The 12,306-nt window shown below is 41.4% G+C and overlaps 1 protein-coding gene across 7 annotated transcripts in view; it reads right to left on the minus strand.

Annotated features, from left to right (window-relative positions):
• Positions 1 to 12,306, minus strand: part of L3MBTL4 (L3MBTL histone methyl-lysine binding protein 4) — a 332,768-nt gene that overhangs the window by 136,193 nt on the left and 184,269 nt on the right. For all 7 annotated transcript variants that reach the window (XM_072949221.1, XM_072949220.1, XM_072949226.1 and 4 more), the window contains 3 exons: positions 11,523 to 11,599; positions 6,016 to 6,101; positions 3,894 to 4,004 (listed from right to left, as the gene is read on the minus strand). In XM_072949221.1, coding sequence (XP_072805322.1) covers positions 3,894 to 4,004; positions 6,016 to 6,101; positions 11,523 to 11,599 — 274 coding nt within the window. The remainder of the gene's footprint in view (positions 1 to 3,893; positions 4,005 to 6,015; positions 6,102 to 11,522; positions 11,600 to 12,306) is intronic.

Raw genomic sequence — 12,306 nt, forward strand, 5'->3', positions numbered from 1 at the left:
GTCATCAACACAAGGGGGAAACAGCATCTTAAAACCTTGCCACTGGAAGAAAAACTTCACAACGCACCCACCAATGGACCACGCACAACCAGATGAGTATTTCCAGTATGAGAATGAGAACATCTTGCTGACTAGCACCAGCAAGGAGAATACCGTGAATCAGGCCGCTGCCTCACTCCCCGACCCTGGCAACTGAGAGGCTCTGGTTCCAACGGCTTAATCCCCAGCTACAGGGTAAGCGTTCAGATGAGAGCGCGCTGGTCTGGAGTTAGAAATATCTCAGCGTGAACCCTGCTCTTGCACAACTAGTGGCAAAGCCTTGGTCAAATTAAGTTCTCCACGTCAACCGTAAAGAAGAAACAACACCCACCTAGAAGAGCTGTTGTAAAACCAGACTGACTGGTGACGCTTCCACGATGCACACAACACCCAGCCACACTGCACACCTGAGACTGATACAGTGCTGTGTGTCCACTATGTCTCAATACAAAGTCATGCTGTAGAGCACAGGGAGCTACGTTCAATTCCTTGTGGTAACTTATGAAAAAGAATACGAAAATGGCTGTATGTGTGTCATGTATGACTGAAGCACTATGCTGCACACCAGAAACTGATGTTACAACAGCGTTGTAAACTGACTGTACTTCAATAAAAACAGATACATACAAAAATAATGAATATCAAAAAATAAAAATTAAAAAGAAATCAAAGAGACGTTGTGAAGATAAAGACGCAGTAAGAGCATACTAACTGGCTGGCTGGAACAGCGCGCACGCTCAGTGCCGGGCCTTCTTACTCTGCCCGCACTGCGGCCGCCTTCTGAGGCTGCCACCGCCCCACCCACTGCTGTTACTGCTGTGACCACAGCCACCACTCAGCCACCATCACCGCATCCCACTCCTCCTGGCCAACACATCGTGAGCGGTCACGTGTAAGAATTCAGACTTTCAGACCTAAACACATAAGCCCAGCAGAATGGCTAGAAGTTTAAAAATAGATAAAATAGACGATAGTGAATGTTAGTGAGGATTTGGAGAAACTGGAACCTTTGCACACTGAATGTAAACTGGTGCAGCCACTTTGGAGAACAATGTTAAACATCAAATTACCACGTGACCCAGCAACTCCACTCCCAGATATAGACCTAAGAGAAATGAAAACACATGTCCACTCAAAAACACACCCAAATGTTCACAGCAGCATTATTTAAAACAGCCAAAAAGCAGAAGCAACTCGAAAGTCTATCAGTGATGGACAAATAAAACATGATACATTCATATGATGGAAAGAAAAAAAAAAGAAAGAGGAAAGAAAAAGGAATAAAGTACTGACACATGCTACAACATGAGTGAAACCTTCAAAACACGATGGTAAGTGAAAGAAGCCAGACACGACAGTCACGTGCTGTCATTCCATGTATACGAAATGTTCAGAACAGGCAAATCCATGGACACAGAAGGCGGATTTCTGGCTAAGTGGAGGTGCAACATGAACAGTGATTCTTAATGTACATGAGCTTTCCTCCTGGGGGATGAAAATGTTATAAATGCAGGTGGTGATGAAGGTCGCACAATCCTGGGAACATATGCAAAACCAGTACATTTTATGGTGCGTGAATTTTAGCTCAAAAAAGCTGTTTGTTTATAAAAATAGTCAAGACCACAAGGGCAACTACGGATTTGGGGGAGAGGCAGGAAGGAAGACAGTCAGTCTTTGCTGGTCCCGTGGTGCCCTGCCCGGGAACGCCAGGACCCCGCACACCTCCAGGCAGGACACGCAGTGTGGGCTCAGCGCAGAAGGCAAAGGAGCCTGGGGGTACTGTGCGCTGGGCTCCTCACCCTGGACGTCTGCTCCCCTCCATGAAGTGCAGCGTTCATGACAAAAAGTAGAACATGAGAGCAGAAGTAGGAAGACTTCAAGCTGCAGAGTTGAAAACCTCTGACTGCAAGCCAGGGCTTAAAACCTGGCTCTCCCATGTACTGACTTGTTACCTTGGAACAACTGCTTAACCTCTCTGGGCTTCGGGCCCCTCACCTGTAATGCGGCTGTAACAGCACCTTCTGTCACGCAGCTGCTGTGAGGATGCACTAATGCGTGTAAAGCCCTGAGAAGAGTGTCAGACAGAAGCTGAGTGCTGTCCTCACCGTTAACCACCACCAGGAAGACGGTTCTCCATGTCCGGCAGGCAAACCCAGGCGAGCCGCACAGAGCAGGTGCGCCCGTGGGCATCCCCGGGGTCCCCTCAGGCTCCCTGCTCAGTTCCTCACAGAGCAGCCCTGGGCTGCTTCCGCCCCTCTCCTGGGGACAGCCACTTGCCCGAGGCCCCTGCACAGGCACAGAACACCAAGGCCCCGGGAGGGCAGCGCAGGCTTCTGCACGAATGCCACGACCGTGGGAGCCCGGGAAAGAGTCGGAGAGCAACTAGGAGAGGAGCTGAGGTCGAGGGGAGGGCGCTGTTTGAGCGACGTAACCATCTCACACATTCAAACAGGACGATGCAGAGCACACGCGATGCCACTCACCCCTTCATTCGTTCACACACGTACGAAGCATCTATTACATGCCAGTGATAAAGATCTTCTGTGAAGGACAACGACTTCAAAAGAGAAAACTACAGAAGAGTATGATCAACACACCGAGAAAGGACAGCGGACTGCACTGGGCAAAGGTCGGTGAGTTCAACTCGATGCTCCTGTTATGTGTCTCACAAACCACAGGAAAATCATCTGACGATTGTAATTCTAAACAACGCTGGCTGCACTATTAAGACTGAGCCTTTCCTACAAACGCAGTCATTTCATAATGGAAGTCAAACAAGAATTCGAGGAAACCTGATGCTCATTTTCAATACTGAAATATCACTGAATTTGTAAAGTAATTACGATACCCAAAAGTCATTCCCACAGAAAGTGCCATAAGAGTTAAACAGTGAAAAGCCACAAATAAGAACTCAGGCAATATGCTCAAAATTGAATTTAAAATAAACCATTAACAGCAATATATGTGGGATAAAATACCGACACCATACTACTCCAGGACAGTGTTTAGCACAGCTGCTGTTTTCGTTTCAGGAGAATAAAGGGCGTTGCCAACACTGGGTCTTGATAACTTACCGCCAAGCAAAACACTCACCTCTACGTTTACCGCAATATACGCACTGATTATTCCCTATCAGATCAATCAGAAGTTGTTTTCAAGTGAGGCAAAGAGCAAATAAGATTTCTTTTAAATTATATGAAATTGTATATCAAACTTAAATACATCTTTCCTAATAATGCCTATAAATATCCCTTGACTTCAATCGTTTCATTAAGTTGAAAATAAACTCTGCCTGGGTAGAAAATGATTCCTGAACTGCCATATACTGTGGAAGATTTACTGGATTCCACAGATACTTCCAGCTCTCTGTATAAAAAACTGAAAAGCTTTCATTTACGGATAATTTAATTTCAAAGATGTGTATATTTAAAAAAAAACAGATGTCACAAGGATAGTACACAAATTGTGCATCAAATTTTCACTGCAGAATCTAACCTTTTGTTTGAATACTAGAGAATAAGGACTTAATTGCTCTAGCTAAGGTGTTTAATGACAACTGTTTCAAGAAAAATCTGACAATACCAACAAAAAGAAGCTTAAAAAAAAAGAACCAAAATTTATAAAGTGTAAGCAGCAAATCTGAACAGGGATGCATTAGAAGCCCTCTGAAAATCAGGTGTGCCTGCAGACTCCCCTTCCACACACACGCCAGCTGGACGGCTCTCTACTGGAGACCCGCAACTGGAAGTGAGGTCTGTCCACTACTGAGACAAGAAACCAGAGCCTCTGAAGTCAGCCTCACAGCAAACGCAGCGAAAATGCCAAGATGATATCGTGCTAATCAGAACGTGTACCTTTATTCTTTGGTCATCGACATCCACAATCGTAGCAACACGGATTAACCTGGGGTTTCGTTTATCCACAACTTCAAGTTTCATATTCGGGAGAAAACCATGGGGCAACCGCTGTAACGTCACGAGAGCAGCCAAGTCAAGAGACATCCAACAATTCAGACGAGCGACTTAAGTTTTCTGAAATGTTACTGTTCCAGTTTTACACCATATCTTTAATACAACTAGAATTTAGTTTTCAGAACACACAGAGCTTCATGCATATTATTTTATCCAGTTTCATAAAAACCTGTAAGAAGAATATTACAGTAATTTTCAAGACAGCTAAAAGATAAAGACAGATTAAATCATAAATTCATTAATGATCACAAGGTTCAAAAAAGGATCTGTCTAGTTTGCCTATTGGTTTAGTTGTTTTTATTTTTTTCTTAATAAACTAAGAAATTATTGACTATTATCACTGCCCCGCTTTGAAGCGCATGACCGAGGAGGCAAAATTAACAAATAATTACAAAGGATAAACATGATCCTTTGTGTCTAAATTTCAAAACACATAAAAGCTGTCATAATTATAATAGATACGCTGTTTTAAAATCATAGCACAATGTAATTTAAAGCCATGACCTGTGTTTTTGTTGCTCCATCTATAACATAAGCATGCTAAACTGTATTGATTTAAGGTTTCTTCCAAGTTTTAAAATGCTGGGAACCAGAAGTCTGGTAAGACGGACGCTCAGGAAACATTTAGGAAGATGCAGTGGGGGGAAGAGGGACTGGGATTTACCCAATCATTGAAACTAAGGAAACTTATCAAATATCAATCAAAAGACAACTATGACGGTGTTTAAGGGGAGGCGAAAAGTCTCACTCTGAGAGCTACTACACACCCAAGTGTTCAGTTGACTTTCTTGAAAATGAAAGTGTACTGACTTTCTCAAGTCTAGAAATGGCAGAAGGAAAATAAAACATTTGATAGCACATGACTTATAAAACAATCACATCTTTCTCCAGTCCTGGGTCTGTTCCTCTCGGGGTTTTGTGGAAGCATATTTTCTTTCTAAAATTCACTATTATGTCTACTAAATGGGAGGATACTGATCATAATTAGGTCTCTGCTCCTTGAAAATGTTTCTCTTCCCCCCACGGCCACTGTGCTAACAAAAGTTAACTATATCACATTGCAGATGCCAAAGACAGCTTGAGAGGAACTCATAATAACCCTGCGACAGAGCCTGGTGGCGAGGTGCCTTTTAAACTATATCTTTTCACAATTTTATTTTCCTGTAGAATTTTCTTGACATAAAGTAAGAAAGTAAATGAAACCACAAGCAGCCGGCATTTTTGCTCATGGAATGTGCACAATTCTTAAAATTCTCTATAGCACCCTGCAACTTCTAACCCCTCTTCATTTGATGATGCCTAGCCCTCTAAATCCAACCTATTATAACCAACTGTCTTAAAGAACGAAATAGCACTTGTTTTGAACTCCTTCTGATCTTCAGAAAACTTTCAGTAAATGAAGTCACACTGTAAGTTCTGACGGAAGGTGAGTCAGGGAGCCCGGAGGACACAGAGCTGAAAGGGAACCGAGCCTGCAAACCCCTGGTGCAGAACTTAAGTGTCTCCAGCTCTGCTATCAGTGCACCTTCTTTTACAAAATAATTTACACTTGGTTTAATCCTGGAATAAATTCGTAAGTGTAAATCTGAACTTTATAAATCGGTGTTCTAACAAATCGCCCACTCAAAATGGGTGAAACGGTAACACACGGGCGCTGCATACAAACCGCCCGTTTTATGATGACATCACGGGCAGTCTAACGGGCCCGGAGACCCGGAGCTCAGCGCTCCCACTCAGTGGGCCAAGAGACCCGGAAACCCAGGGCTCAGTCTTCAGAGGCTGATGGGGTTTCGACAGTACCCCAAGGAGGAAAATCGTCGTCCACATTTGTGTGTAGGAACCGCCGTGAGTCCCCTCCTTTGCGTTTTTAACTAAAAGCAATGAAAATAACTCCTGAATTTAAAAGGAAAAAAACTAAAATAACTTCGAATTGCCAAAGGAAGGCACAATTCCACACAAACGGGCACTGTTTAAAAGTTGGGAGTGCCTACAGATACAAACTTACCATTTTAAAAACTCGGGCAGGAACTGCATAAGTTTGAGTAGCTTCCAGATATTCTGTCCAGGAAAATTTTTCTGGATCAGGACAACCTGAAAAACAACATAAATATCAAAAGATTACTCACTGCTATCTTGATTCCCATACACTAGAAGACATCTGATGATAAAAACCCCCGCTATTAACTGAACGCTCACTGTTTAACAGCCCTTTTAAGAACTTCACACACACTCCCTGACGTAGGTCTACGACAGCCTGAGGGCGGTTTGCCCCGCTAAGACGCGGGCACACTCTCACTGGTTCGTGCACTCCCTCCACAAGGTAAAGCAGGCCGACCAAGGTCGCACGGTGGTGTGAGTGCATGGCAGAGCCAGGTCAAGCCCAGAAGGGCTCGTTGGATGTTTGAAAAAACTCATAATCACTGTCTGACCTCAAATCATGAACTGACAGTCTTTGCAATGACTCTGCATCTATTAGGGTTTTATTCTCATAATCACGTTTGTAGTTACAGTTTCCAAGTCTGCTATTTATCACTGCAATTTAAAAATATGCATTGGTATAACGTGGTATAAAGCACTCTTTATGTTTACAAAATTTCTGTCTAATTGGGTTTCTTGTTTCTCTTTATGCTTGTGTTATTTTATTCCTCATTACATTTGCCAGAGGTGGGCTGTCTATATTGTGTTGTTCTCATTTTCCTTTCAAGAAATGAGTACTCAGATTTATCCATTAGATCTACTGTTTTCTTTTGTCTTTTCTAATTATTTTGTTTGCTGCTTTTATTCTTATCACTTCTTTCCCCATGCTCCCTTAGGTTTGTTTTATACTTGCAAACTGAATTGTAAACATACTTAATGTATTTTCACTTAAAAAATCATATAAGCATTTAAGACTATGAACTTCCCATTGCTGTCCCTGGATACTGCTTTAGCTATTTGGGCAAACTTTTAGGAAATATTTATCTTTCTTATTTTTACCTTCTAAAAGACAATTATAATCTTTCAGTCACCTTGATTAAATCATTGGCCAAATATTTAAGAGATACCCTAAGTGGTTAATTTTTGAAGCTGTTTAAAACATTAATAACAATAGCTAGTTTACTACATGATCATCTCAGAATGTCACATGGTCTGTACAATTCCTGCTTGGGAAACTTTAACTATGATTTCTTTTTGGTGCAACATAGGATGTGTTTAAAAAAATTTTAACTATGTACATACACACAGAGATGTATTTTAAGATCTCACTATGCATTTATTGAAGCTAAATAGCTATATTATTCAAAAACCTGTTTATTTTTTATTTAAGCAAAAAGCCTGAAGCAATATGCTAAAATCTCTAAAATAACTTTTTCTGTACAGTTTTTCTCATAATCTTTTCTTCACATTTAAATGTTTTGCCAAAATAAAATGCATTAAAGAAAGATATACAAATCAAGTGGACAGACTGAAAAATTTGCCTACACTTTTCCACATAACCAGGAGGCAGGACACCCCATCCCCAGCCTGCCCCCTTCTGGTCACTGCCACTCTCCTCAAAGGGAGCTGCCTGTCCTGGCTTCTGCAGAGACCAGCTCTTCTCCTTCTGGTCTCTCTCTCTATAAATGGAATCATACAGCACTGGCTCATCTGCGGTCCTCGGCTTCTGCTCAGCATTCTAGCTGTGAGGTTCTTGCAGACCTCTGTGTGCAGACCTTTCATTTTCAGTGCTGCATAGTATTCCGTGAGGGGAGGATGCCACAATCTACCCATTCTACTGGTGATGGTCATTTGAGTAGCTCTGATTTGGGGACTGGTACAGACAGTGTTGTTATGTACATTCTAGCACAGTTTTTGCAGAGACCAGAAGTACACATTTCTGTTGGAATGCATCCAGGAGTAAAACTGCTGGATCTTGAGGTATTTTGTGTCACATGCTGATGTTACAACATTTAGCATATGAAAGCATATGTGACATTCACTATTAATTGCACTTCTTACTTAATATAGAAAAAATTTACCTTTGGGACACATTGATAGCCTCCTGCCTCAAATTTTTCTTTTTACTAAAAGTTAAATGGTATGCCATTCTGCTATTTTCTGTTTATTTGTGTTTGTCTGATACAGTTTTACCCAGCTTTTGTACTCCTCTCGGCCTGGCCCTGAGCCCTGTCAGGCTCGGGGCAGAAGCAGAGTAACAGGGGAAGGGACAGGGACAGACCCCCTCACACAGCGGTGGGCCAACACAGCGACAGAAGCTTCCCACAGGTTTAAATTCCTACCTGAAACTACTAATGAGCTTTAACTGCCATCCCCCAGTTTTTAGTCACAGTTTCTTTGCGTATGTTTTCATTGCACTCTGCTCTCTTGTTGGTACCGTGACGAAATGGCTGCCCACTTGAATTCCCACTTTATATATCATTAAATCAAGTGGGCCGCTTCTAGGGTTCACTGAAGGCCACCACGCAGGGTCAGCCCCCTGCAACACCGTAAGAGGAGACCCTTTGTGACTCTGTTGAGTCCCCCCTAAAGACAAGTAATCATACTACGGATGAACATTTTAAATAACTGAACTTCTTGACTTAATTGTTCATCCTACTTTCCCTTAGTACTCTTGAGCAGCCTTAGGTACTCAAACAGAAATAAAAACATTTAAAAAGAGTGGTTGAGTTTAACGAAAAGACAGAAAATTCCTCAACAAAATACTAGCAAACCAAGTGCAGCAACATGTGAGAAAAAAATATATTTATACACACACACATACACAGAATTGTGAGATTAACCCCAGGAAGACAAGACTGGTTCGGCATATGGAAAGCAATATACAATATAATAAAACCATATTAACAGAATAAGGGACCACCCTTTCATGATAAAGCAAACTAGGAATAGAAGAGAACTTTCTCAATCTGATAAAAGGCCCCCACAAAAATCCCACAGTAAACGTCATGTCTAATGTGGAAAGACTGAGCATTCCCTAAGGTCAGGAACAAGAAAAGGATGTTCAGTCCTGTTCTGTCCCACAATGCACGCAAAGCGCTATCCAGAGGACTTCGGGGAGAAAGAAAAGACGCGCAGCCTGAAGAGAAGAAGTAGAAGTATCTCTACTTAGAGATGACAGAATCTTGCACATAGAAAACCCTAAGGAACACACACGTTAGAGCTAATAAATGCATTCAGAACATAAGATCATTGTACAAAAATCAACTGTATTCCTACATAACAGCAGTGAATAACCCGAAGATGAAAGTAAGAAAACAGTTCCATTTACAGCACAAAAAAGAACAGACCAGACAAAGACATGATGAGAAAACTACAGACCAATTTCCCTTATGAATACAGATACAAAACCCCACAATGCAACAGTAGCAAACCGAACTCAACAGCTCACTGAGTGAAACAAAGGGAAAAATACTCCCAGATGATCTTCTCAATAGATTGAGAAAAAGCACTGGACAAAGTCCAACACTCTTTCACAATAAGAACATTCAGAAAACTAGGAGTAAAGGGGAGCTTTCTCAACATGATACAGGGAACTTATGAAAACCATACAGCCAACATCATACTCAATAATGGGAGACTGAAACCTTTCCACCATAATATTAGGAAAAAGACAAGAATGCCCACTTTTACCACTACATTCAACATAGTACTGGAAATCCTAGCCAGAACAAGAGGCAAGAAACAAGGTTAAAGGCTTGGTATCTATTAGCTAATGTAACGTGACAAGAAAAGGAAATAAAAGGTATACTGACTGGGAAGAAAAGAAAGAAAACTTTGATAAATAACTTGTGGTATATCCATACAACGGGATAGTATTCAGTCATAAAAAGAAATGAACTATGTATACCTGCTACAGCTTGGGTGAACCTCTAAAACATAACAGTAAGTGAAAGAAGCCAGGCACAAAAGATCACATATTGCATGATTCTTTTAACATAATATATCCAGAACAGGCAAACCTCCAGCATAGGCAAATCCATGGAAAGCAGATTTGAGGTTACCAGGGATTGGTGTCAGGGAGTGGGTGGTGGGTATACTTAATAAGTGTAGGATGTTTTCATGGAGTGACAAGAATTTTTTGAAATTAAAGAGAACTGGTGGCTGCAGAACATGAACACACTACCATTGAACTGTCACTTTAAAATGGTTCATTGTATGTTATATGAATTGCAATTCAATTAAAAAAAGATTAGAATACTTAGGAACAAATTTAATAATGAGCAAGACTTGCAGACTGAAAACCGTAAGATATTTAAAAATTAAAGAAGACCTAAATAAATGGAAGGATGTCCTGTGTTCTCGGGCTAGAAAACTTAGTATTTTTAAGATGGCAACACTCCCAAGGTTGAGCTACAGATCAATCCCTATCAAAGTCCGAGCTGGCTTTTTTAGAGGAAGGGCAGAAATTGTCAAGCTAACTCTAAAATTCATAGGGAAACGCAAGTGCCTTAGAGCAGCCAAAGCAATCTTGAAAAGAACAGATTGCAGAGTGAGAGGCTCATAACTTATATTTTCAAAATTTACTCCAGAGTTACAGTAATCAACGTAGTGGCATTAGATTCTGGCATTAGGGCAGACGTACAGACCTATCGGATAGAACTGTCAGTCCAGAAATAAATTCATACACCTGCAGACAACTTATTTTCGACGGATCTGCCAAGACCAATCAATGGGTAAAGAGCAGTCTTCTGTGACAGGTCTCTGTGACCTTAGATGAAGGAACACTTCCTTAGATACCAAAAGCACAACAGAAAACAGATAAACTGGACATCACCAAAATTAAAATCTTCTGTGCTTTAAAAGAAACAATCAAGAAAGTAGAAAAGACAACAGGATTTCACATCTGACAAAGAACCCTTATCACACAATTAGTAAAAAAGACAACCCAATTTTTAAAAGGGCAAAGAATTTGAAACAGCTATTTCTTAAAAGAAGATACACAAAAGGCCAATAACCACATGAAAAAAAATTTTTTTAAACAGTAAAATTCCAGAATTATTCCAATTAAAAGGTTAAACACCTGCTCCATGCCAGAATGGCATATTCCTTAGTCTACATTTCTTCCTGTGCACTAAGCTGGCTCGGTGAAGGGGCCTGGCAATCTGGCCTCTCCCTATGAAATTCTCACTTCTTAGGTCTCCACGTTTCTTACATTTAACTCCAAAGTTAAGTGAATTTAATAATCTCATGGCCAATTACTGAATTAACTATAAGTTACAAGGTAAGTTACATGGGTGGAAATGGCTGGATTTACAGGTCAGTTCACAGTGACTGCACTCATTTCACCAGATAAAAGAAAAATAAGCAATTTTTTAAAGTGGGTGCCTAATGTCTTTAAAAACACAGTCCATTTTCATTATGGGGAAGGATGTGCAGATTTCAGACATCTGGGTCATCTGGTGGTCAACAGAATCTTGCACAATATCTTGATCAGATACTTTGTACTGCAACGTGGTTTGCACCAACAAGAGTAAGACCAGGCATCGCCAATCCCAGAGACAGCTTCAAAGAAGACCCAGCCAGGCCACTCACCTTGAGGGGCTACCAGAGTTCTCCCATTCTCCCGACACCAACCAACTGGCTGGATGTAAGGACTATTTACATCACACCTGCAAAAACAGGATTCTCTTTTAGATCCCAAATTAACTCCAGAGAAAGAATCCAACAGTAATGATCATTCTGGATATTAAAAGATGCCATGGAAAAATATTACTTTGGAGCTAAAATATTTTATAGCTCGAGAGAATGAGAAGTCATTTTAGTACTTTATTTTGTAAGCTGAGGGGCCAAACTTCTCTTTTACGTAAGCTTCATGAAATTTAAAAGGAATTTTATAAAGAGTGTTTGACTAGGGCCTGAACTGCCAGCGGTCTCCCCAAAGAGTGCACATTTTAATGAGCCCCGTCTACCACTTCTTGCCGGCGGCAAGGGAAAATATTAACAGGCCAGTCCAGATTTTAACAGGACAGACCAGATTCCATCTGCCGACAGTTTCCTCCCTCTCCTTTTCCAGGACCCCAGACGATTCTCCCGAAGACACGTACAGCACTTCATCGACGCCCTGCTTCTTGGTTCAGAGAAGAAAACAGCCCCCGCCTCGCCTCGCACGGGAAGACCCACAGCCCTGGCCGGACCTGCCCATTATTCAGGACCTGCTCTCCAGAAGTGCCACAAAAATTACTTTCGCCACGCCCTCATCTGTATTTCAGGTTTTTCACCCAGAAAGCCCTTTAAAAGCATGCAATGTTAGCTCAATGGCATTATAAGCACACATTTTCTCTGCTCTCCACAGGTTTTCGAACAATTCACTCCATTC

Source organism: Vicugna pacos, chromosome 24 (assembly GCF_048564905.1).
Source record: "Vicugna pacos chromosome 24, VicPac4, whole genome shotgun sequence".
NCBI lineage: Eukaryota > Metazoa > Chordata > Mammalia > Artiodactyla > Camelidae > Vicugna > Vicugna pacos.